General features: G+C 40.3%; 1 protein-coding gene across 1 annotated transcript; it reads left to right on the forward strand.

The window, feature by feature from the left end:
• Positions 1 to 1336: 1336 nt before the first annotated feature.
• On the forward strand, positions 1337 to 27866 carry LOC128232302 (uncharacterized). Its single transcript, XM_052945784.1, has 19 exons — positions 1337 to 1742; positions 4961 to 5095; positions 7108 to 7221; positions 7685 to 7801; positions 8705 to 8818; positions 9184 to 9471; positions 9690 to 9908; positions 10135 to 10275; positions 15834 to 15950; positions 16176 to 16313; positions 16930 to 17049; positions 17767 to 17892; positions 23396 to 23521; positions 23900 to 24016; positions 24987 to 25118; positions 25509 to 25634; positions 25854 to 25976; positions 27166 to 27294; positions 27556 to 27866. The coding sequence occupies exons 1-19, from the start codon at positions 1619 to 1621 to the stop codon at positions 27699 to 27701; spliced, it is 2652 nt and encodes an 883-aa protein (XP_052801744.1). The 5' UTR covers positions 1337 to 1618; the 3' UTR covers positions 27702 to 27866.
• The last annotated feature ends 50 nt before the right edge of the window (positions 27867 to 27916 follow it).

The following is a 27916-nucleotide window of genomic DNA, read 5'->3' on the forward strand; positions in this document are numbered from 1 at the left end:
CGAGATTGAAACAAATAAACTAATTAACCAATCACGCAACAACCCTTTGACTGAATCACGTTGCTAAAGTTTTTAAAAGGTGTGGTCTTCAAAGACAATGTTTGAGCAAATGTCAACATTTGTTGAAGGGTTTCTGATGTCAGTATCTTAGTTTTAACACTTCGTATGATTTTCCACACTTCTTAATTATTTTCATAAAAATAGCAGTTTACAAACCATGAACGTGTCCCTTTAACTTCGTCATAAACCGCAATGATGGGGAAATCCTGCTTATGTTTAAAATAATACATTATAGAACAATGGCCTTTGTATACAAATGTTGTCAAGCATAATTACAGAAAGACCCCAATGGCTCGAATTCCTCGTTAGCTCGAACTGGATGGAAAGGACGCTGTATACTGAAGGTAAGCAATCCCGCTTGGCTCGAATTTTCCGTGGCTCGAGGGTTTTTCGGCGGTCCCTGGAAGTTCGAGCCAACGAGGTTCGACTGTACAGTAAAAGTAATGTGTATATATCTTTTTGCACCTGAATCTATGGGTCAAATTGTTTGGGAAAGCAAGTTGCTCGTTCATAGCGTGGCTCTATATAGCTACTCTTTTGTGTGTCTGCCCTGTATTCCATCAAAGGTTATGGTGTGTGCCTTTTTTAGATTTCTCTTCAAAACAGCAACGAAATTGCGATGGAAATATGCGTGCTCTTAGAAAATAGATATGTTGAATGCTGGGAAATAAATTATTTTCAAAGCAAAGTTCTCTTGACCTTTATATAATTAATTGTGTTCAAACCCCAAAACATAACCATCTGAATACGTCAACTTTGAAAATGACAAATCGTATGGTAAACAGTGCTATAATTCACCACATATCCATCTATATAGCCCATTAAATTAGGTGTAATTACAATACAATCAAGTTGTGGTAGGAGTACACGTAATCGTCTGCTTAGAATACAAAAACACTTAGATATACTAATTATAACCAAAAAATGCATCGATGTGAATTGCGACATTTTATGCGATTTATATTAAAAAAAATTCAGCTTCAGCAAATTTATAAATACAAATAAAGACATTTGTATGATTGTCTTATCTGTATTCATTGTGTTTAACAGAATCAAACGAAGTAGCAAATCTGCGTGCTTATAGTTAAAGCCTGCGGGAATTGCAATTATACCGAAAACAATAATGAAGATAATTAACGGGGATAAATGTTATTTATATAACAAAGATAAACATCAGCACATGTCAAATGTCCAATTCACGCCCTTATTCGACATTTACCATAAAACGTCGCTACACATCAGGTTAAGTCGTAGGTGTTATGATTATTGCGTTCATATAGCCACAATACCAAGGTTGAGGCTAGGACATTCACATAATAACTATCTAGTTTTACTCGTGATAAACAATCATGTTTAATTAGTGTTTTGTCATATTCGAAACATGATAAACGCGGTCTGTATAATTACATGATATAGCTTGTATATGAATTATTGTGGTCTTCGGTTGCGATCCATTATAACAAGGCAGTATAAATTCCTAATCAGTTAAGAAAAAAAAATAAGAAAAAATGACAAAAGGTGTTTTAAAATAATCGTGTAAAACACTACACTGTCAATAATGGGGACTGCGAGTGCCTTGTCAAGGATGTTATTTATCGTGTTTATGTTGTCCGGATTGTGCCTCGCTGCAGTGTTACAAGATGGGGGACCTTCGAAACATGTCTACAAATCCAAACCGACAGGTAAAGTGTTGTTAGACATAAAATTAAATGAAGTAAATAAACGGTATATCATTCAATTATCAAAGGTCTATCATTTCATAATCAAGCGTTTATCTACACGTCTGTTTCCCCGGAAGTTATCGCGTGGAATACTTTGAACGAGCATGTCTGCTTAATGAGAATATATAAGCAGCTTTGAACATGTAATTTACTTATAATACACATGGTAATATATATCCATGTAGTATCATTAAACTATAGAAATTCGTACCCGAGAAAATGAGTATCGTTTCCATCAATGAGGTTTTCATGGCATATGAGGGCTTCCAAAATTAATTTAAATTAAACGTTAATTTTAAAACCTTATGCCACGTAAAACCTATGTGTTATATCTTATTATTTAACCTTTCAGACTTCCTGCTAATCAGATCAAAGTTGTTCCACAATTTAATTTTCGAAACCGGTTCAAATTATTGATAAATAACAAACATATGGATTATACCTGATAAGCCATAGTTGGCAGTGGCATTCGGTTGATATTTCCACATTGAGAAGAATAATTTCCCGAGTCAACCATATGTAAACCCAACGGTATACGATGTATACTTATAGGTATAGTTCATGTAAGTGTTAAAAAGTACAATTACATGTATTAAAGCAGAAATGGTTCAATGTCCGCTATGAGTAGGAACCAAGACACACAAATGGTTTCATTGCAGGCGTGCATAACTCTATCTGTTTTAACAACGTTTAGACCATTAAATAACTATAAGTTTCATCTTATTGTAGAATGTTTATCGACTATGTATTTAACGAAATTGCTGTATTTGTTGTTGTCAGAAAGATGTTGTCAAATATCGGATGTTTCATATTACGTGGAAGGGGTGGAAAGCAAATATAAAATTAACTATTCTGTTGAAAATTGTTGTAAATTGATTATGCCGCTAAAACATATGGCAGCGTTAAGTAAATTTAGATGCGGGGTAGCCCCTATTCGAGTGGAAAGGGGCCGATATGAAAAACTTGCCCTACATGATCGTCTTTGCCCTTCTTGCAACTCTGTTGAATCAGAAATGCACGTGTAATTCTAGTGTAGGTTGTGTAATAATATACGAATGTCATTGTTAGAAAAGGCGAACACAATTAATCCATTATTTCAAAGTATGTCCGATATAGATAAGTTGTCTTATATTTTAGCAAATAACATGTTGTCAAAACTTAGTGCCAAAACCTGCAACGGTATTCTTACTTATAGGATGTTTAATTTGTGTAAGAAATGCTGTTGTAATTTTAAAACTTAAATTATTGTGGTTTGTTATGTATCGCTAGAAATAAATGCTAATCAGATCATCTACGGTCTGACCGGGATGATAATCGATTTTTACATCTATTTCTTGAGTATGCACGATTGTGCGCGTTTATGTTTTCAGTATTTTATTTTGTTTGATTTAACTAAGTTTTAAAACAAGATTAGCATTGGTTTCTAGTTTCTTACTTGTAAATAGATATATGGTATCCAATATGTGTGCAATACTATGTGTTGTGCATATATGTCGATTTGAGTATTGTATAAGTAATGTATAGTATTATTTTTGTGTGCTATAGTCTCTTATAACTCATACACTGGCAATGCATGTTTTCAGGTATATTTATTATGTGATGTATGTAAATTATGTTGTATTGATGAGACTTTAATAAGCTATCAAAGGTATTATAACTGAAGATGACTGAACCACGGTGGTTTGTTAGGAATGAAATCCTGCTTTGTTATCATAAGACCGGTATTTTTTTTTAATCACATTCAACCCCAAATGTTTGTTTCGATATCAAAGGGGTCAATCCTACCACGATCTAACATAAAATAACTTTGAATTATATTACTGCAGTTTAACATTGTCAGAAAATGCTTAAATATCTGATCTTCTGACTTGTTATATTGCAGTGTAATGCATCGTTATTTTACGATAGATCGTTGGTAGGAGTGACCCCTTTGATAAATCTGAAGTAAAAAATAAATCGTTAAGGTCCAATGTCACTATTTTCACAGGTCATATATCACCAAAGCAGGAGTTCATTCCCATCAAACTACTGTGGATGGAACCAAAGTTTTAAATTACCTCCTTTGTAATGAACGAGATGATTTCTACCCTCTAAATGATTGCACATTCTATGATCAAACTATAGGACATGGTGATAGGTTTATGGTATACTTCCACCTGGCACTACCTACATAACAAAAGGTCACTGTGATCCTTTATGCTCGTTTCAGATGAACGGGATTTATAACAGCAAGGGGGACCAGCCCCTAAGCTAATGGTTTAGAGTTGTTCCCTTTCTCTACGGCAAACGGTCACTGCGACCCTATACACACGTGCCAGCTGTACGGGGTCTTTAACAGCGAAGGGTAGAAGCGGACCCATCAATTATGCTTTTTGTAATAATTTGCTGTCCCCTTTATGTACAATACTGGACACTGCGATCATGTATGTTCGTGTCAGATAGGCGGCTATTACAGCTAGGGGAACCTGGGCGTAGCCTTTTCGCCCTTCTTTTATCGTTGTCCCTTTCTTTACGCCAACAGGTCACTGTGACACTGTATGCGCATGCCAGAAGTCTATTACAGCAAGGGAAAGAGTGGGGATTTTCGCTCTTATTTATATAGCTGTCCCATTTTCCTAGTTCTCCATTTTCCATTCTTGTTTTGTTATTGCGACCCTATTTGCACGTGTCAGATGTCTATTACAGAGAACGGGAGATATGGACCCTTTCGCTTAAACTTCTTGAGGTGTCCCATTTCTTCATTCCTTTAAGATCTCTGCGACCCTGGTTGCATGTGTCAGATGAACGTGATATATTTCAGGGAGTGGGAGGGGGGACGGGGCTATAAGTCCTTGTCCTCTACGTTTACAGGTCATTGCAACCATGCATACACGTGTCAGATCAACTGTTTCTATTACAGCAAGAGGGAGACGTGGGCACAACGTCTAAACATTGCTTTAAGCTATCACCGTTCTCTATCACAACTGTCAAACCCTGTGTGCACGTGTTAGAAGTACCGGGTCTATTTCAGCGAGGGGTGGTGTACACAGCTGATAAGCCCTTATTTTAACACTATCCCGTTTATATATTATAACAAGTCACCGCGACTCTGTATACTTGCCAGATGGACAAGGTCTAGACGAAGAAGTGGGGCCAACCCCTTATCGCTTGATCATATATGTTTCTTTTCTCTTAAATAGGTCACTGCGACCCTGTATGTTCCTGCCAGATGGACGGGGTCTATTACAGCGAGGGTGAGAGGTGGGCTAAGCCCCTAAACCCTTGTCTTGTCTTCAAGTGTATGCCAGATGGCTTCTTTGAAGTAGTCGAAAACGGTTTGTACATTGATATGTTATCCCGTCTATAAAAAGTAGATCTATATGAAAACTATACCTCAGGACGGGGGTGTAAGAGTGAGATTTACGGTCAGTCGACTGGTCGTCGTTCTGATGATGTTGTCCACTAGATAACCGATGAACAGGTCGACGGATTTAATAAATGTTGGTACACATGTTTAACACCACATTTCAATTGACAATTTCGACTACAAACTACCAGTGTTGGTTGACCATTTTCAACTCAGAATGTACCACATGTAGTACGTCGTCCGGATAATGACTGATGCCACAAATGACGGATTTAAATATGTTTGTACAATTGTTCATTTCCATAAAATACGGGTCAAGTTCAACTATGGTTAAAAACCTTAGTTTTTACGTCATGGCCCCTTTTTATTTATAATATTCCCAAAAAGGTGTCCATAATTTATTATTTAGTTTTAAGCACCATGAAATCCAGATCAGATTGAAATTGTGATACTGTATACTATTTTTACATAGTAATTGCCCGTTTTGAACTTAGAATTGTCCAAACATTTGGTGTCCGGATAATTACTCATGGAAAGGTTGATGGGTTTTAAAATATATTTGATGCTTATGAGTCATATCAGAACAGGTCAAGTTCGACTTTGGTTAAACTTTTTCAATACAGAATTGCAACATACGCTGTTAAGACAATAACTCATGTAAGGGTCGACGGATTTAAAAACATTTCGGTGCACATTTTTTAACCATGAAATTAAGGTCAAGTTCGATGTTGGATATAAATCACTTTTTTAAACGGATATGTGTCTTTTCAATTTGGACTGCAAAATAAATGTACCAGGGCGACAAGCACAATAGATTTAGATACTTTTTGATGTGGGGATTTAACATTATAAAGAACGTTCCTTGTATTTTACCGAGTTATGGCCCCTTAACAAAGAAATATTTTACTGTTTCTGTGTGTGACAGCAGCTCTTGTTAATCTAGTATTCAGTTTATTACATACTCGATGTTAAGGGCCGGCAGCGATGCAAAAGTGGGTGGGGAAGGTAAAAACTAAAACGTTTATAAAATGCATGTTTTATTTAGCATTGAAGTACGATCTTTTTGGGAGCGAAACATTTATTCTTGGCGACATGTTTTGGGTTAGTTAGGAGTTAAAGAAATTTAACAAAAAAATATTTTAACAGATTTTGGATAAAAAACCATTCACATTCACGGAAAAGTCTGCCGACATTAGTACTTCATTTGTATGTCAAAATGCCACAGACTACCTATTCCACGATGTCTTCAGAGATCTTGACGATATCTTGTCAAATAAGAAAGTTATTTAGAAAAAATAATGAACTTTTGTGGATGAAATTCATTTCCGGGTTACAAAAAAGCATATATCTTTTTAAAAAATAGCTGCAATCAACACAAAGCCACAAGACATTGTTGATTGGGCAGTTCCAATAAATTTGACTCACAAACATATTCTTTTTGTACTAAGACATTTCCGGGAAAACGTAAATGCTTTTTGATTGGAAATCTGATAAAATATTATTTCGCAAAAAAATGCTCAACTCCTAATTACAGCTTTTCATGTTGCATCGGATATATATGAGTCATGCATGTTAAATATTGAACCTCAAAACTTAAAAGAAGTTGATTTTTTAAAACATTTAAATTGTTGGTCTCTCAATCGACTTTTGCATCGCTACCGACCCTTAAAGCGAGTATGGGTTTATAGTGAGATTGGCGGACTTAGTTTTGTTTTTCTTATTTACTTATCGTTTTACTTTTTCTAATACGACACATGTTTCTTGTCAGAAAAATAATTGACTGCCGTTGTTTTTTAAAGGTTTATAGCCTTCAGTTATATTTATGTTTTGCTCGTTACGTTGAAATCATTGTGCCACTAATTAAGTTAGATATGTAAATAATTTATTGTTCTTTATACTGTTTTCTAAATTCAGCATAACATGTTTGTTTCTCTTATGCATATATATTCTCCAGTGGAACATTTCCTGTTTTAATATTAGGTTGTGAGTACAAGGACACGTGTCATCCCGTGAACTCCACGTGGACAGACGATTGCAACACGTTCACGTGTTCCACTAGCGGCACCACCGTGCAATATTACCTGAAAGAAGCAGGTATTTTGATTAAACATTGGTTTTTGTCTTTCACAATTAAAATGGATTTTGCGATAACTATTAGTTTTATAGTCTCACTTAGTCTTAAACATAAATACATACGTAAATGTAAAAATAAAATGCTATCAAAATACCAAAATGATTAAACTCATATCATCATATAAGCTCTACCATTAGAGTTCAGAGAAGCCAATGTGGGTCCATTGATATTTTAAAGTAAGTACAGCTCATATTCGGAGAAATGTACATACTACAGCATGAGGGTAAGAATAATTTAATTGGTGGCGCTTAGATTGCCAGGACGCAGAGAACAATGAAAACATGCTGAAAATCGACAACGAGAATGTTTTGTTAGAGTATCAGGGTACAGGATTTATAAAAATGAAAAAAAACACTCTGTTATGGTTCGTTTTTGCTACATTGCATCAATTTGATACATTGTGTTTTAATTGGTGGAGCTTAGGTTGCCAGGACGCAGACGGGCAGTGTTTATCTGTTGGGGAGAGGTTGGTGCGCGGATGTGACGTCATTGAGTGTCAGCTGAACGGGGGGAGTCTCAAAATTACCAAAATTCAGACAGGTTAGCATGGTGTTGGCTGTGTAACCATTATTAAATGCATAGATCTTTGTTTGAAAATCAACACAAAGAAAACGTAACATTTATCCAAACTTATAATAATTCATGCTCGAAAGCATACCATTTATGCTTTTGTTACTTATATTGCAAATATCATTTATGTCTGCACATTATTGCACCAGTCAATTGTAACCACGGCCCCGGGGGTATACCGGGGATAGCCGTGGAAATGGGCCGTATATTTACCTTCCAGGTGGCCCCGCAGTGCCGGGTGAATGCGGTGGTTTTTGTCCTCGCGCCAAAAATAGCCGGAAATGGGTCTTACCTAGGTATTCTGGGGTGCGGGGATTTTACCAGCAGTTTGTCCCCCACAGGGCGGGGATCTTACCTGGGCTTGGCTGGACCGTACGTCAAAGTCCCCGTTATTCCCCCGAGCTTGGGGGCGTGATTACAATTGACTGGTGCATAATGCCATACCGGGGAAGGCCGGGGAAATGAGCCGTGCTTTTACCTTCAATGTGGCCCCGCTGTGCCGGGTGAATGTGGTGGTTTTGTCTTCGCGCCAAAAGTAGCGAGGAATAGCGTTAGTCCCTGGGGTGCGGGTGCTTTGGCGGGGATTTAACCAGCAGTTCGTCCTCGCAGGGCAGGGATTTTACCCGGGTTTGGCTAGACCTAAAGTCAAAGTCCCCGCTATTCTCCGGACCTGGGGGGGGGGGGGCGTGGTTACTATTGACTGGTGCATAAGATGGATGTTAAAGCATACCCCCGCTGTAAAGAGCACATGGGGTGTATTACCCTTCTCTCATTTCCTTTAATATAACGCATCCAAAATTCAAATAAGTGTTCATCGTATACCCTTACAACTAATAACATCTTAACTAAATCACTGATTGACTTTATTACCAGGATGTGCGGTTGGAGATTCCTGCAGACCCGTAGACAGCTACTGGCACGATGGGTGTACCATACACACGTGTAACGTTACAAATGACGTCGCAGAGGTCAAGCTCTTGCCAAACGGTCGGTGCGGCGTTCTTTCGCGTTAAAACATGTTTATCGACACCTGGGCTTGTAAATGATCCAGAGTATAACGATAATATTGAAGCATAGGTGACACTTGGCACTGTCATTACATCGGTCTTATAAGTAGCATCCATAGTATCAGAGTCACAACAAGTTATGTATAAACATATGGGGCCGTATTCAATATTCAATTCACACTTTAAGATTTAATTTAAGTTTAAGATTAAAATCCTAGTGTTTAGATTTGATTTTAAAAATGGTTGACAAAGGCTGAACCAAACCAATTAGCCATGTCTATGCATACCTAAGCCTTTTTATAGTTCAACTACCCAAATATCAGTTATACAACCTTTTACTTACAGACGCCATGCTGTGGCCTGCGGGTCCATATGCCATGTTAAAGCCAGTTAGCGGTTGTCCAAAAGACGTCCCCGAATCTTGGCGGGAAGGAACACGAAAACACTTCGGCGATGGCGCTAACGTCTATTCCGATCCCTTGTCATTATCCGGAACATACGTCCCGGCACATATGTCACACAAATTCTGTGTACACGGTCCGGCCAGTGATATGGTAGCTGCTCCAAAGTACAAAACCTACTGGGAACGAGGGAGTTACTGTATACTTCGATCCGGTGGCTTTTGCCCAAGAGGTGAATTATAATTAATTTTGATATGCACGAAAAATTGATGTTTTTTTTCTATTGAATATGCTTCTCCTTTCTATTCAATGTATAACATATACATGTATCTGAACTATTTTCGCTCAAATGGGAAGTTGAGAAGTTAAACACACACATTCTAACAATACTGTCGAATGCATTTTGAAAGTCTAAATCTAAATTATTCTGAAAATGCAATGCGTTTTCAGGCTTCACCAATGGTTTTATAAAGATAGACGACGCAGACGCGATGGCGCTCAACGCAACAAACATCGGTTACCTTCCCGACGGCGAGTTCAGTCCAGACACGGGCCTCTACTTCTGCTGCCGTGGAGACGGGCCTCCGAGCACTGAAATTGTCATGCCTAAGGAGAACAGCTTTGTCTTGTTCATGAAAAACGGGGCGACGGGATGTCAGCAAGTTCAGGGTTTGTATAGCATACACCTTATTAGATAGTGTTTTATAAAATTGATACAATATAAGCATGTAAAAATGCATTTCTACATAACGTATTTATTTTAATCAATCATATTGCATATTGTAACGTCTTCAGACTGACGTTGTTGTTAAAAAAGCTGTAGTTAATGCGGTTTTCTATATCTAGGAAATACTTAATCATATTTAATAAGATACTCCTAAATTTGCATTGACAGGGATGAATGCTACAGTCGAGTTCATGACGTTCGATGGTGCTCCGACCTCTAGCCACGTGACAGAAGGGAACCTGCCGGCCTTGGATATACAGGACGGGGACGTGAAACTGTCCATCTGCCACTACAGACCGCTAGAGTGTGGTCGGTTTTACTTTATTTACCTTTTCTCGAAGTCGAGAAATGATTAAACGATAGCTGAATGACATAAAAGGCATCGCAAACAATTTCGAGCCCTTGTCCGTTTTTCTTAGTTAATCAGAGTTGATATTACAAAATTAAAGGAACGCTCATGTAGTCAATACATGTTTGCAAAAAATGCACATATTTTCAAAGAGGAAGTAGACAACTTTTCATTGCAATGGTAGTATTCTTAAAACATTTTCAAACTATATATTACATAAGGTAAAAAGGGAAAACACACACACACAAACTCCAAACTCAATAGATAAACAAACATTTCATTCACAAATCAACCAAGACCATGTTTAGAAAATCTAAAAGCTCTTCTACATAGGTTATTGCGTCGTATACCATTTCGCGAACATCAATGTAGAATCATACTACAATGCTTGGAATTAAGTATGTACCAAAACCCTATTTTAGGTGTATGTTAGTGTAAAGAACAGGTAGTAAACAACCAATACCCTTAGTGTAAAGAACAGGTAGTAAACAACCAATGCCCCTAGTGTAAAGGACAGGTAGTAAACAACCAATGCCCTTAGTGTAAAGGACAGGTAGTAAACAACCAATGCCCTTAGTGTAAAGGACAGGTAGTAAACAACCAATGCCCTAAGTGTAAAGAACAGGTAGTAAACAACCAATGCCCTTAGTTTAAAGGACAGGTAGTAAACAACCAATGCCCTTAGTGTAAAGGACAGGTAGTCAACAACCAATGCCCTTAGTGTAAAGGACAGGTAGTAAACACCCAATGCCCTTAGTGTAAAGAACAGGTAGTAAACAACCAATGCCCCTAGTGTAAAGAACAGGTAGTAAACAACCAATGCCCCTAGTGTAAAGAACAGGTAGTAAACAACCAATGCCCCTAGTGTAAAGAACAGGTAGTAAACAACCAATGCCCCTAGTGTAAAGGACAGGTAGTAAACAACCAATGCCCTTAGTTTAAAGAACAGGTAGTAAACAACCAATGCCCTTAGTTTAAAGAACAGGTAGTAAACAACCAATGCCCTTAGTGTAAAGAACAGGTAGTAAACAACCAATGCCCTTAGTGTAAAGGACAGGTAGTAAACAACCAATGCCCTTAGTGTAAAGAACAGGTAGTAAACAACCAATGCCCCTAGTGTAAAGGACAGGTAGTAAACAACCAATGCCCCTAGTTTAAAGAACAGGTAGTAAACAACCAATGCCCCTAGTGTAAAGGACAGGTAGTAAACAACCAATGCCCTTAGTGTAAAGGACAAGTAGTAAACAACCAATGCCCTTAGTGTAAAGAACAGGTAGTAAACAACCAATGCCCTTAGTGTAAAGGACAAGTAGTAAACAACCAATGCCCTTAGTGTAAAGGACAGGTAGTAAACAACCAATGCCCTTAGTGTAAAGGACAAGTAGTAAACAACCAATGCCCTTAGTGTAAAGAACAGGTAGTAAACAACCAATGCCCTTAGTGTAAAGGACAAGTAGTAATCAACCAATGCCCTTAGTGTAAAGGACAGGTAGTAAACAACCAATGCCCTTAGTGTAAAGAACAGGTAGTAAACAACCAATGCCCTTAGTGTAAAGAACAGGTAGTAAACAACCAATGCCCTTAGTGTAAGGGACAGGTAGTAAACAACCAATGCCCTTAGTGTAAAGGACAAGTAGTAAACAACCAATGCCCTTAGTGTAAAGAACAGGTAGTAAACAAAAAATGCCCTTAGTGTAAAAGACAGGTAGTAAACAACCAATGCCCTTAGTGTAAAGAACAGGTAGTAAACAACCAATGCCCTTAGTGTAAAGGACAGGTAGTAAACAACCAATGCCCTTAGTGTAAAGGACAAGTAGTAAACAACCAATGCCCTTAGTGTAAAGGACAGGTAGTAAACAACCAATGCCCTTAGTGTTAAGGACAGGTAGTAAACAACCAATGCCCTTAGTGTAAAGGACAGGTAGTAAACAACCAATGCCCTTAGTGTAAAGAACAGGTAGTAAACAACCAATGCCCTTAGTGTAAAGAACAGGTAGTAAACAACCAATGCCCTTAGTGTAAAGAACAGGTAGTAAACAACCAATGCCCTTAGTGTAAAGAACAGGTAGTAAACAACCAATGCCCTTAGTGTAAAGAACAGGTAGTAAACAACCAATGCCCTTAGTGTAAAGAACAGGTAGTAAACAACCAATGCCCTTAGTGTAAAGAACAGGTAGTAAACAACCAATGCCCTTAGTGTAAAGAACAGGTAGTAAACAACCAATGCCCTTAGTGTAAAGAACAGGTAGTAAACAACCAATGCCCTTTGTGTAAAGGACAGGTAGTAAACAACCAATGCCCTTAGTGTAAAGGACAGGTAGTAAACAACCAATGCCCTTAGTGTAAAGGACAGGTAGTAAACAACCAATGCCCTTAGTGTAACGGACAAGTAGTAAACAACCAATGCCCTTAGTGTAAAGGACAGGTAGTAAACAACCACTGCCCTTAGTGTAAAGGACAGGTAGTAAACAACCAATGCCCTTAGTGTAAAGGACAAGTAGTAAACAACCAATGCCCTTAGTGTAAAGAACAGGTAGTAAACAACCAATGCCCTTAGTGTAAAGAACAGGTAGTAAACAACCAATGCCCTTAGTGTAAAGAACAGGTAGTAAACAACCAATGCCCTTAGTGTAAAGGACAGGTAGTAAACAACCAATGCCCTTAGTGTAAAGAACAGGTAGTAAACAACCAATGCCCTTAGTGTAAAGGACAGGTAGTAAACAACCAATGCCCTTAGTGTAAAGAACAGGTAGTAAACAACCAATGCCCCTAGTGTAAAGAACAGGTAGTAAACAACCAATGCCCTTAGTGTAAAGGACAAGTAGTAAACAACCAATGCCCCTAGTGTAAAGAACAAGTAGTAAACAACCAATGCCCCTAGTGTAAAGGACAGGTAGTAAACAACCAATGCCCCTAGTGTAAAGAACAGGTAGTAAACAACCAATGCCCTTCGTGTAAAGAACAGGTAGTAAACAACCAATGCCCTTCGTGTAAAGAACAGGTAGTAAACAACCAATGCCCTTAGTGTAAAGAACAGGTAGTAAACAACCAATGCCCTTAGTGTAAAGAACAGGTAGTAAACAACCAATGCCCTTAGTGTAAAGGACAAGTAGTAAACAACCAATGCCCTTAGTGTAAAGGACAGGTAGTAAATAACCAATGCCCTTAGTGTAAAGGACAAGTAGTAAACAACCAATGCCCTTAGTGTAAAGGACAAGTAGTAAACAACCAATGCCCTTAGTGTAAAGGACAGGTAGTAAACAACCAATGCCCCTAGTGTAAAGGACAAGTAGTAAACAACCAATGCCCTTAGTGTAAAGAACAGGTAGTAAACAACCAATGCCCCTAGTGTAAAGGACAGGTAGTAAACAACCAATGCCCTTAGTGTAAAGAACAGGTAGTAAACAACCAATGCCCTTAGTGTAAAATACAGGTAGTAAACAACCAATGCCCTTAGTGTAAAATACAGGTAGTAAACAACCAATGCCCTTAGTGTAAAATACAGGTAGTAAACAACCAATGCCCTTAGTGTAAAATACAGGTAGTAAACAACCAATGCCCTTAGTGTAAAATACAGGTAGTAAACAACCAATGCCCTTAGTGTAAAATACAGGTAGTAAACAACCAATGCCCTAAGTGTAAAATACAGGTAGTAAACAACCAATGCCCTTAGTGTAAAATACAGGTAGTAAACAACCAATGCCCTTAGTGTAAAGAACAGGTAGTAAACAACCAATGCCCTTAGTGTAAAATACAGGTAGTAAACAACCAATGCCCTTAGTGTAAAGAACAGGTAGTAAACAAACAATGCCCTTAGTGTAAAGAACAGGTAGTAAACAACCAATGCCCTTAGTGTAAAGAACAGGTAGTAAACAACCAATGCCCTTAGTGTAAAATACAGGTAGTAAACAACCAATGCCCTTAGTGTAAAGAACAGGTAGTAAACAACCAATGCCCTTAGTGTAAAATACAGGTAGTAAACAACCAATGCCCTTAGTGTAAAGGACAAGCAATCTAAATCCCTTCAACCTCTGTTATCGGCGGTGTTATCTGTAAACACAATTTTCTCGTCTTCAGTACACTCTACAAACACCATGTAGCATTGATAACATTTAAATGGGCTAGACACCAGATGGTATTATTGCAAGAAAAAAAAATTGACATCGGTGTGTACAACGCATTGAATCTTAATTATCGATGTATCATATCCAGTGTGTGTATACCAAGTGATAAATTGCGTCATAAATGCTACGTCGGAAGGCAATAATTTGCCTCGAATGAAAACTTTAAACAAAGATAACTTCACTATTTCTTCACCATCTTAAATGAAACATAGCGCAGTCTACGCCGCTGGGGAGCCCTACCTCCGGTCTTTTACCAGAGTTTGATTGAGAGTTTAGTTTCATAAAACACTTCGACAAACCATTTCACAATACGGCCGTCTGACCGAGCACTGTCAAAACATTATTTTGGAAACAGGTTTGTCGAAGTGTTTGATGAAACTAATGACTTTATCAAACTTCGGTAATAAAACAAAGGCGGGGCTATTTAAGCGGCATAGACTGCCCTTTGTTTTATTTAAAATGGTGTAGTAAAAGAAAAGTTATCTATGTTGAAAGTCTTTATTTTAAGCAAAATGTTGCCTTCTGATGTAGCATAAATGATGTAATTTATCACGTGGTATACACACACTGATATAGCTTAGGACACGTGTTTTTCGTAGATTATACGCATTTTTCCAGTTCGAAATTTACTAGGGTTGTCTACCACGTAAAATCCAGTAAGTATTAAAATAGCGTAGGTATAATTATCTGTACTCATAAACAGATATGATTTAAACTGGGAAACCAGTATGCGCTGTTTTAACGGGGAAACACAGATGAGACAGCAACATGATTGTTGCGCTTATTATTTAAACCATGTAATGCAACAGTCAATTGTAACCCCCACCCCCCCCCACCCGTGGTCCCGGGGTATACCGGGGGTAGCCGGGGAAATTGGCCGTGTTTTTACCTTTCAGGTGGCCCCGCTGTGCCGGGTGAATGCGGTGATTTTGTTTTTGCGCCAGAAATGGCCGGGAATGGGCCTTACTTAGAGTCCCTGGGGTGCGGTTGCATTTGGCGGGGATTTTACCAGCAATTCGTCCCCGCAGGACGGGGATCTTACCCTGGGTTGGCTGGACCGAAAGTCAAAGTCCCCACTATTCCCTGGACCTGCGGGGGGGGGGGCGTGGTTACAATTGACTGGTGCATAAAGTGATGCATTATCAGCATCCTAGCTCGCATTGAAAACTCTAAGATTGTTTTGAGGAAATACTGTATGTGCCTATTGTTGGGGCATCTGGTGCCAAATTTGGGAAGTAATTTAGGTTTTTCCTTTATGTGCAAGCGTATAATATTTTTAAAAAATATGCGGTATTTATAGATAGCGAGAAATGCCAAGAGTTCAGCTGTCCAATGGTAAATCATGTTCCTATAATTAGTTGTTGTTACTGTCATAATCATGTTTATTATCACAGGTTGTAAGGACGAGTCCGGGCAGTACATCATTGTGAACACACAGAAGATGATCAACTGTGTTCTCAAACGGTGCGTGAAACAGAACGGCGCCAACGTGCTGGAGGTTGTCAGCGGGGGTTAGTGCCGGTGTAGCCTATTGAGTTAATTGTTATCATTCATTGTTGGAATTGCATTGAGTAGACATAGGTTTAATAAATCCAAATCTTTGAAGACCCTCATTGACTCTCTTCTGCTCAAGAAAATACAACATACGCAATAAAAGTATTGTTTAACTGAACACAATTTTGAGGTGTTCCGGAACACACGTTTATACATTCCTGAATTCAATAGTTCTATTCCAGGCTGTCAGGGAGAGGGCCGATGTTGGGCTGAAAGTGACATCTGGGCGGAGTTTCTAGGTGAGTCGTGTACGAGGTTCACGTGCTGGAGGCGGGGCCGGGGAGCGTCCATACATTTCAAGGTCTCCGAGATTTCACAAGGTAAATGCGATGATGGGAGATATTGTTTTGATTGTTTTAAGGCTAACGTATTGAACGCATGGCCAGGTGACCACCGTGGACCCGGTTTGGCAAGGTCAATCAAGTTGTGATTAAAAGTAATTTGTAAAGGAGGGTACTTAAGTACACGTTTCGCTGCCGTGGAAATACATTTCAAATGCTTTATCCAGGCACAAACAGCCGATTGCATTAATAAGTTTTGCATGATTAAACACTAGAGTATGTAGTAAGATGCAATATTTAAACAAACAATTGCCTCACGATGCCTTGATTGTTGAGTTTTGGCAGCGTACAATAAGAAAATCATTTTCTATCATATTAAGGGAAATTCTAGTATATTTTGTTGTTTGCAAACGTGCCACTAGAACATTCCGAACGGTTTGAAAGTCACCGCGCCGTGTTGGAATTTGCCTGTCATACTACAATCCTGCCGTCTGGCCGGTCAAATGTCCGGTTCAGTCACGTGATACGATTACACCAATTACAAGTTGTATTATATTGTTCAAACCTAAATTGTGCAAAGGGCAACTATGAATTGGAAGGAAGGGGGTGGGTTTGAGCTCGTTTTGTAATAATCAGTACATTTGTCTCATTTCAGGTTGTCGCGACGGAGACCGATGCCGGTCGATCGGTTCTCAATTGACACGTGACTGTTATACTAGCACGTGTAAGGTCAACCCTGAAACGCAGAAACCAGCTTTCAAGGTCAACGCTGCGGGTAAGTTTGGCTGACGTTATGCGTGACCAATCAATGTTTTGACTTTACAAAGTTGTAAGGTAAAATATGCAAGGACTTGGAAGTATTTATATGTGTAGTTCTACGTCCGTTATTGCAAAAGAAGTAGGTTACAACTGCACACGCTATGGTTTCATTTAATTTTTTGCATCTCATTACCATGTTACATAATAACTTGTGCCAACCCATTGGTTCGTACTAATTAACGTATTATTATCAGTCTTTGCTAATTTCAGTTACGATTATTTTATTGCGGGCGTTTTCTGTTTCATCTATGCTTTATTACTTACACTAGCACTATTTTGCAGCGGTAGACTAACACTGAACCGTTGCGTTTAGGGCAAAATTATAGACGAGAGTTTATTATGTTTGATAATTTATGATAGGTTTCTCTGGAAAACGAATTTTGAAATTAGCATATTTCAATTTATTGCGCAATTTGTGTGTCTTATGTCAGACATTTTAAAATGGGTGGTGTTTTTTTTTGCAAATCCTGTGTGGTACGGCGCAAATTACCTTGCAGCCATTATGTAAATCCTTACTCAAAATTGCATTTGCGCTACATTCGCTTTTTATTTAACGTTTAACCGTAATGGCTAGAATCTTCCAATTTAGGTAGGTCCGTGCACGGCTTTGGTTTAAGAATAATAACCCTATTGTGTACTAGCAGGACCCACTGATATGCCCCCTATATTGCAGAGTGTCCGTGGCTGGAGTCGTGCATGCCGCCCAACTCGACATGGGAGCTTAACTGTATAACGTATCGTTGTGATATCCAGATCGAGGCCGACCGACACCAGTGGAATGTTATACCCATCACCTACGGTAAATACACGAGGCTACCTTAAACTTACACTATGCCAACCATTACAACTGTAGTAAGTGTTGTAATATTCAGGGTATTTTTGTTTTAGCGTTAATAGCTGTGAAGTCGTCTTTCCGCCGTCGTTTCTTCGACTTTATAGACACGCTACAACTTGAAACTAAGCTTTGCATTTGAGATGTTCGCGGTGTAAACTTCACAAACGGTGTTAATTTCCCACAAAACATTTAAGAGTCGAAATATTGAGATTTAATAACAACTTGTCGGGTTTCCTTTAACTCGAATACAGTTTACCTTAGTAAACTGTTCAAAAACTGGTGGCATACGACAAACTTCATTTAACTACATTTAAGATGCATTATTACTACTAAACAAGAACGGTGTTCATTGCCAAAACTCGAGCGTATTGCGCCCTTCCATCCCACTATATTCACTGTACGCCCTTCCATCCCGCTATATTCACTGTACGTCCTTCCATCCCGCTATATTAATTGTACGCTCTTCCAACCCGCTATATTCACTGTACGCCCTTCCCGCCCTACCATCATCCCGCTATATTCACTGTCTGCCCTTCCATCCCGCTATATTCACTGTCCGCTCTTTCATCCCGCTATATTCAATGTACACCTTTCCATCCCGCTATATTCACTGTCCGCCCTTCCATCCCGCTATAATCACAGTACGTTCTTCCATCCCGCTATATTCACTGTCCGCCCTTCCATCCCGCTATATTCACTGTACGTCCTTCCATCCCGCTATATTCACTGTCCGCCTTACCATCCCGCTATATTGACTGTCCGCCCTTCCATCCCGCTATATTCACAGTACGTCCTTCCATCCCGCTATATTCACTGTCCGCCCTTCCATCCCGTTATATTCACTGTACTCCCTTACATCCAGCTATATTCACTGTCCGCCCTTCCATCCCGCTATATTCACTTTACGTCCTTCCATCCCGCTATATTCACTGTCCGCCCTACCATCCCGCTATATTCACTGTCCGCCCTTCCATCCCGCTATATTCACAGTACGTCCTTCCATCCCGCTATATTCACTGTCAGCCCTTCCATCCCGCTATATTCACTGTCCGTCCTTCCATCCCGCTATATTCACTGTACGTCCTTCCATCCCGCTATATTCACTGTCCGCCCTAGCATCCCGCTATATTCACTGTACGCACTTCCATTCCGATATATTCACTGTCCGCCCTACCATCCCGCTATATTTAATGAGCGTCCTTCCATCCCGCTATATTCACTGTCCGCCCTAGCATCCCGCTATATTCACTGTACGCTCTTCCATCCCGCTATATTCACTGTCCGCCCCACCATCCCGCTATATTCACTGTACGTCCTACCATCCCGCTATATTCACAGTACGTCCTTCCCTCCCGCTATATTCACTGTACGTCCTTCCATCCCGCTATATTCACTGTACACCCTTCCCTCCCGCTATATTCACTGTCCGCCCTTCCATCCCGCTATATTCACTGTCCGCCTTTCCATCCCGCTATATTCACTGTCCGCCCTTCCATCCCGCTATATTCACTGTACACCCTTCCATCCCGCTATGTTAACTGTACGCACTTCCCTCCCGCTATATTCACTGTACGTCCTTCCATCCCGCTATATTCACTGTACACCCTTCCCTCCCGCTATATTCACTGTTCGTCCTTCCATCCCGCTTTATTCCCTGTACGCTCTTCCATCCCGCTATATTCACTGTACGCCCTTCCATTCCGCTATAATCACTGTCCGCCCTTCCATCCCGCTATATTCACTGTACGCCCATCCATCCCGCTATATTCACTGTCCGCCCTTCCATCCCGCTATATTCACTGTACGTCCTTCCATCCCGCTATATTCACTGTACGTCCTTCCATCCCGCTATATTCACTGTTCGCCCTTCCATCCCGCTATATTCACTGTCCGCCCTTCCATCCCGCTATATTCACTGTACGTCCTTCCATCCCGCTATATTCACTGTCCGCCCTTCCATCCCGCTATATTCACTGTACTCTCTTTCATCCAGCTATATTCACTGTCCGCCCTACCATCCCGCTATATTCACTGTCGGCCCTTCCATCCCGCTATATTCACAGTACGTCCTTCCACCCCGCTATATTCACTGTACGCCCTTCCATCCAACTATATTCACTGTCCGCCCTTCCATCCCGCTATATTCACTGTCCGCCCTTCCATCCCGCTATATTCACTGTACGTCCTTCTATCCCGCTATATTCACCGTCCGCCCTAGCATCCCGCTATATTCACTGTTCGTCCTTCCATCCCGCTATATTCACTGTCCGCCCTTCCATCCCGCTATATTCACTGTCCGCCCTTCCATCCCGCTATATTCACTGTACGTCCTTCCATCCCGCTATATTCAATGTTCGTCCTTCCATCCCGCTATATTCACTGTCCGCCCTTCCATCCCGCTATATTCACTGTCCGCCCTTACATTCAGCTATATTCACTGTCCGCCCTTCCATCCCGCTATATTCACTGTACGCCCTTCCATCCCGCTATATTCACTGTACGCCCATCCATCCCGCTATATTCACTGTCCGCCCTTCCATCCCGCTATATTCACTGTACGTCCTTCCATCCCGCTATATTCACTGTACGTCCTTCCATCCCGCTATATTCACTGTACGCCCTTCCATCCCGCTATATTCACTGTCCGCCCTTCCATCCCGCTATATTCACTGTACGTCCTTCCATCCCGCTATATTCACTGTCCGCCCTTCCATCCCGCTATATTCACTGTACTCTCTTTCATCCAGCTATATTCACTGTCCGCCCTACCATCCCGCTATATTCACTGTCGGCCCTTCCATCCCGCTATATTCACAGTACGTCCTTCCACCCCGCTATATTCACTGTACGCCCTTCCATCCAACTATATTCACTGTCCGCCCTTCCATCCCGCTATATTCACTGTCCGCCCTTCCATCCCGCTATATTCACTGTACGTCCTTCTATCCCGCTATATTCACCGTCCGCCCTAGCATCCCGCTATATTCACTGTTCGTCCTTCCATCCCGCTATATTCACTGTCCGCCCTTCCATCCCGCTATATTCACTGTCCGCCCTTCCATCCCGCTATATTCACTGTACGTCCTTCCATCCCGCTATATTCAATGTTCGTCCTTCCATCCCGCTATATTCACTGTCCGCCCTTCCATCCCGCTATATTCACTGTCCGCCCTTACATTCAGCTATATTCACTGTCCGCCCTTCCATCCCGCTATATTCACTGTACGCCCTTCCATCCCGCTATGTTCACTGTACGTCCTTCCATCCCGCTATATTCACTGTCCGCCCTTACATCCAGCTATATTCACTGTCCGCCCTTCCATCCCACTATATTCACTGTCCGCCCTTACATCCAGCTATATTCACTGTACGCCCTTCCATCCCGCTATATTCACTGTCCGCCCTTCCATCCCGCTATATTCACTGTCCGCCCTTCCATCCCGCTATATTCACTGTCCGCCCTTCCATCCCGCTATATTCACTGTCCGCCCTTCCATCCCGCTATGTTCACTGTTCGTCCTTCCATCCCGCTATATTCACTGTCCGCCCATCCATCCCGCTATATTCACTGTCCGCCCTTCCATCCAGCTATATTCACTGTACGTCCTTTCATCTCGTTATATTCAATGTACACCCTGCATCCCGCTATATTCACTGTCCGCCCGTCCACCTCGATATATTCCTTGAACGTCAAATTATTTTTCGCTCGTTCATCCGACGAATTTACTGCACGCTTGTTCACTACGCTTGCAATACCGCTTTGCCATTCACGACGGTTTGCCGTGCTTGCTATGCCTCCAGGGTGTTCGGACGGACAGGGGAACTGCTACAGGGTCGGGGAGAAAGTGACAGGCCAGTGCTACGACGCCGTCTGTCACATGAACGACAACAAAACCATGGTGTCGCTTGATATCCTAAAGGGAGGTAAATCTTGAATATGAGTTCAACTTGTTACCATGCGTTATCTCAATGCTATTGCGAGCGTGTAAACACGTACTTATATATATACGAGTGATGTCCGGAATATCATATACATATCTATCATATAAATGATTTTATTATAACGATACTTTAAAAGTACATGTACATTTTTGATAAGCTCTGATGTTTTTCAATAGTCAAGGGTTTTTTTGTGTTTGTATTTGATAAAAAATATTTTCTTTGCTTATATAACAATGATTATATTCTTTATTAAATGCCTGTACAAACAGTATATGAAAACGCACCGCTTAACAATATGGAAAATAGTCATGTGCCAGTGCTTCATATTCAGTAATTGTATAACTGAACTGTATATTTAGCATTCCTAAAAACCATAAAATAAATCAAAATAAAACGAAGTTTTTTTATGTAAAAAAACAACATCACACATACACGTGTTTAGGCATGGACAATACCGCAAGTTTTGTATCGAAAATAAACAAGACATTTTCTTGTCGTAGGATCACATTGTAAACGCCATTGTTTACTCTTCACGATGACTGAGTCGATTTATTGTGCGTTTTTATTAACTGTTATTATATAATAAAACCACAACGCTTTAATAAATATCCAATATAATAGCAAATTATATCAGCACACATATATATCGTTTAACACTGCACTACGCACGTGCATGATGACGTCACACAGGGTGCAGCTGGCGGGGTCAGTGCCGGGCGGTAAATGCAACATGGATGGACGGCTGCCACAACTTCCGGTGCGAGTGGGTTGAGACTGGGACGGGGTTTACCGCCACAGTTAACGCTACCACAGTCTGTGAGTGATAGGGTCACGGGCATATAAATGCTAGCTTACTTAATACAGTTATTATTCCAAAACAAAGGAAGTACTGGCCATGGACGATGTCGGAACGTCGAACTTATAACGTTGATATTAACGGATTGATTGAAAGGCGTATTTGGTGCATGCGGATAAATATATTAACGCTTCTTATATCGAACACTGCAGTAGTTCATAGCCACCTCCATTGAGCAGGTCTAAATGAAGAAAGAGATCAGTTATGCCCTAACTATTTTCTCCATTTTCTATCCTGGTTGTATTTGTTATGAAATCAAACAAAATTGTAAAATTAAAATTAGACCATGTTAAACAGTGAATGGAACTTACCTCGTTGGACTCTTTGCTTATGGATAGGATATAGTTCTTTTATCTTTGATATATTTGATCTTTCTTTCATGTTGGTCACGATGAGTACTTGACGATTTACGGTGTCCTTTTATCCCTCATATGTGTCGCTTAAAGTGTAACTAATGCATAAATTGCACGGTGGGAGTGTTCCAGTTGTATGGAATTTGTATTCCATCCAGGAGGTGGTGTGTTAGAGCCGCCAAGTGCTCTCTTGACCGCAAAACAAAGGACACCATCACTACGCTATACATTGAATTCGCAGTGATTCATATGACACTGTCGCTGTCTTTATAATTGAGTAAAAACAGATTGGTATAATGTTATTGAATGTTTCCAGCTTGTGAGTGGAATGGCAGTTGTTACGAGGCGAACCAAACTTGGTCTGACGGCTGTATAGACTACCAATGTGACGTCAGCAGAGCGGAGCGCGAGGTTAATTGGAACGTGAAAACGCTCAAAATAGGTACATGTGCTATGAACTGAAAATAGCTGAAATAATACAAAACCATATTATACGAGAATAATTCTTACAGGATTCATGGATCTCTCTCATTGTCGTTAATGTGGACGATTATTTTTTCAAAATTTGTTTAAATATAGATACTCGTTTGAGTAAAATTTGTAAAGAGACCTTAAATAATTCGATTTTTATTGCGTCATTAACGCTGTTTAGTCAATCTAGCATTAAAAGAAGTTAAATAATGGCGTTAGTTAAGACTCAAACCCAACGATTTAATTAATCCAACGTAAACATATTTAGCACTGGCATTACCTGTCTGCTGGCTGTAATTAAACAGAGAAAACTTGTGAACAATGATTACTTCTATCTATTTATTCAAAGCATGCAAGGACTTTAGTGGACGGTGTGTGCCGGTTGGGCAGACGGTCAAGGACAACTGTATAGACTACATGTGTATCCAGTCAGGGAGAAGTGTTGGGCTCTCGCCTGTCTCCGTTGGTCAGTAAACTATACTGATGCTTACAAATACCCATAAGGAATAACTATGACAAACATCATGATTATAGCTTTGATTTCCATTAATACAGCACTATATTGAAAGGCATCTGTCATAAATGGTGCTATTTGCTTGAATGATGAAATGTAAATACAAGGGAAAATGATTGTTTTGAATTTGAGAGCGGTTTCCTGCATGGTTATCTTTAAAAAAAAACCCAACTTTATGGTGTATGTTAAGGATTGAAAATCATTTGGAGGGGGGGGGGGGGGGGCGTTCATGCGATCTTGAATGCCCCGCTCAAAATGGCAATTCCCGTGAAGTACGTTAGCAACATTGTGCTTCCCAATTGTTTTTCATCACTTCCATACATTTGCTTGAAAATTCCACAAGTCTATCCGAATTTGTTCAGAACGACCGACAGTCACTCTTTCTTTTCATGTCTTAATTAATACAGTTCAGTTTAAAACAGTGAAATCGTATCAAGTAGAAAAACAATATGTTCTAAATAAACAAATACCTTGTATTCTTGATGTCGAAATGTATGAACAGTGTACAAATTGTAAGGAAATACATTTGCCACTTTGTTTATATCGTTTATCAATGTCAACGCCGAAAAAAAAACGCCGCCCTAATAGTCTTCACTGGTTATAGCATACTAGCAAATACCTAAACTTTGGTCGCGTTTGCCTCCCTTTCATTTTTTTTTAAAAATTATACTGTTTGAATTGATCAATAAATTGCGATGATGAAGTAAATACTGCACGCCGTCCATTTTGATTCAAAAGCGAAAATTGAGTTCACATGCGAACATTCCACAACGCGCATGCGCTTTACTAACATTTGTATAATAAGTCGCACACACTACTACGCCGGTGATTCGTCGGAGGCATTCATGCGAAATTGGACGTCACTTCATTTGTACAGAAAAGTACTAGAGAGTTTAAATATGTTTCTTTATCCCCGGTTCAGGATGCCAGTACAACGAATTATGCAAGTACGAGAATGAAACTTGGACTGATAATGAGAGGTGTGCGGAGTACCAGTGTAATAAGGCACAGCGGAACAAGGGCACGGTAATGCAGATCAGCGTCGTTGGATACGGTAAGCAGTTGCTGATCTTTATAATTATATCAGTGTATATCAGTGTCAACGTCCTTAGTACCATTGTAAAACGGCCCGGCGGATCTAGGGGAAAAGGGGGAGCTTTAGTGCAGATCAGCCACTGGGAATACGATTAGCAGTTGCTGACCTTTATATATAAGTGTTAACATTTCGAGTACCAGTGTCCTTCCCGAAGAAGGGGTCGGTTACGTAGGTCAGCTTTAACCGGTATGGAATAGGAGCTTGTGGCACATTTCACAAAATATATTATAATGTTCCGATCTCCAACGCAGTCATTCGCTCCACACGTATTGCATACTGTTTAACGTCCAAGCACGTATGCAGAAGAAACATGGCCAAACTTTGGTACAACCTGGTGCTGTATTTCAGGCTGCGTGTTCAACAGCACGTGCAAGAAGGTGAACGAAACATGGGCGGACGGCTGCCGCACCCGGAAATGTGTCGTGCGGCGCACGGACAAGATGATACAGAGGAGTATTGCGCCTGTCACCGCCGGTAGGGACAAGGGTTGGGCTAGCACATGTTTTACATGTTTTACGCAAGCTTTATACATCCGGCGAGATGATACAAGAAGCATGTCGCCCGTCACCGGGAGCGACGATTATTGGCGTAGTAATGCATGACATTGTAGTTTAACACGTTTTACACCAGATGTATGATTTACTACATTTAAAAACCAAAAGTATTTATTCCTGTTCCATAATTCTGCACCAGGTTGTGACGACCAAGGTATCTGTCGACCAATCGGCTTCACGAAGATGACAAACTCATGCGCGGAGTACGAGTGTCAGTTTAACGATACATACAAGGACGCCTTCTTCACTCTGTCAGGAGGAGGTAACAACCTTCAGGGGCAGTGATCATGAACAGTCTCAAGTCTGAGTCTGGACTCAAACTCAAAACATCTTAATTCAGTCCAGTTTCATATATGTGAATAGCTGTACTTATTTTAATAATTATAAAATTCAGTCAATATCATCATCAAAACTCAACCAGAGGAATTACAATGAACTGAAATACTGCAGGTTTGCCCCTAGAGTCTTAACTTCGGACTGATCATTGCCTTAGAAGTTCGAAATCAAAATTAAGACTTTAACTTGTGAAAAAAGTAAACCTACTCTAACATTTCCACTCCAGTCTTGCTTTCGTCTTCCAAAACTATTAAAAAATCAAATGTATGATAAGATCGTTAAAAAGATCGAGTTTCACTGTTGTTATCGTTATCGGGTTATATGTAGAAATACATTTTAAAAAAACAACAACTTGTTCAATATAACCAATCACAGTGCCTGCTCTTTTATTTTAAGTCTTTTAAATTGTACATACCCGTTGCGATTCGTCTTGATTCTGTGACTATAACCGCCAGCATGTATTTACCGAGCAGTTTCGGATAGACGTAAGGGAGCCGCTAAAGGGTGTACGGCGGTGGACGCGGACCGGGCGGAGGATAATTGTCTCCTTAATGTTTCGTGTCGGCTGCTAGAGGGTTAATGTAAGGTTGAGGACGCTTTCAAGACGTAGTGGAAGCGGCTACTGTGTCATGTGGCCGTGTCACTAATTGTATACTTTTTGTATCAGTAGTGCTAGGTGGCGGCTTTCAGAGGGTGAATGTAAAGTTAAAGATCCTGACCATACGTAGCGGAAAGCGGCTACTGTCTCCTGTTGCCATGTCACCAGTTGTATAATAATTGTATCAGTGGTGCAAGGTGACAGCTGTCAGAGGGTGAATGGAAGTTTTAGGACGCGGACAGGATGTAGCGTAGGCGGCTACGGTATCCTGTGGCCATACCACTAATTTTATTACAAGTTTCTTCGTAGGTCAGCATTCCGGCTGTCAGAGGGTGAGTGTAGGGTTGTAAATACGGACAAGACGTTTTGGCGACCAGACTGTATCGATATGCGTCCTGCTATTTTTATAAAAAAAATGTATCATGATATGCCCGAAATTAAAATGCAAATGATAAACATGATCTATATTCAACATATTCCACACAAAGCTAGTAGTATCTATATTCCCACGTGACAGGTTGCCGGACGTCAGAGGGCGGCTGCAAGGTGTTGGGCGCGGAGTGGACGGAGCGGCGGCAAGGCTTATGCCTCCAGTACGCGTGTCACAAATCTACGATAGGATTCGTTTCAAAAATGATCACACAAAGTGAGCCAGTTTGTCCATTCTGAAAAGAACAAATGATCTATTGCATGGGTTAATGTTGACCCAGAAGTGCAAACATCCTATATGCATATACACGTATGTAGTTTTAAAATTACAGTAGTACCTTAAAAACAAAATGCATAACAATGTGGACTGTGAATTTTTCATATATGTAGGTGGTAAATGTTTAATAATATAAAACACTAGAGATAAAACCGTAACTGTGTGAGTCTGCTTATTTAAATGTTTTGTTCATGCTACTAGGTTGTCTTGATGCTAACGGCGTGTGTCAGCCGATCGGATCGACGGGGTTCTCGGCGGTGATCGAGGACAAGTTGCAACCAAATTGCCGGTGTGAACAGTCCACCAGAGACCTGGACAGACTCGCTATTACCTGCGGCGTTCCGTAAACTAGCAATAAACACTTATTTGTAATAACAAAGTTGTTTGTGTTCACTTAAACACTGTTCGTATAGTTTCAGCGTGTTTGTCTTTGTGGTACTTATGTTGCGACCATTTCATATATTCCAATATGTCGCATTTCCTTGTTTCGAAATACAACCGTCAACAATGGACCCATTGTTCATCGTTTTTAATCTTTGATCTTGAAATATGTTTTGATGGG

Source organism: Mya arenaria, chromosome 4 (genome assembly GCF_026914265.1).
Source record: "Mya arenaria isolate MELC-2E11 chromosome 4, ASM2691426v1".
Lineage (NCBI taxonomy): Eukaryota > Metazoa > Mollusca > Bivalvia > Myida > Myidae > Mya > Mya arenaria.

Coding starts and splice junctions, on each gene's coding strand:
- LOC128232302 (XM_052945784.1), top strand. CDS start 1,619: ATGGGGACTGCGAGTGCCTTGTCAAGGATGTTATTTATCGTGTTTATG. Junction 8,819..9,183: donor GGTCAAGCTCTTGCCAAACG/GTCGGTGCGGCG, acceptor TTTTACTTACAG/ACGCCATGCTGTGGCCTGCG. Junction 9,909..10,134: donor GGGATGTCAGCAAGTTCAGG/GTTTGTATAGCA, acceptor TTGCATTGACAG/GGATGAATGCTACAGTCGAG.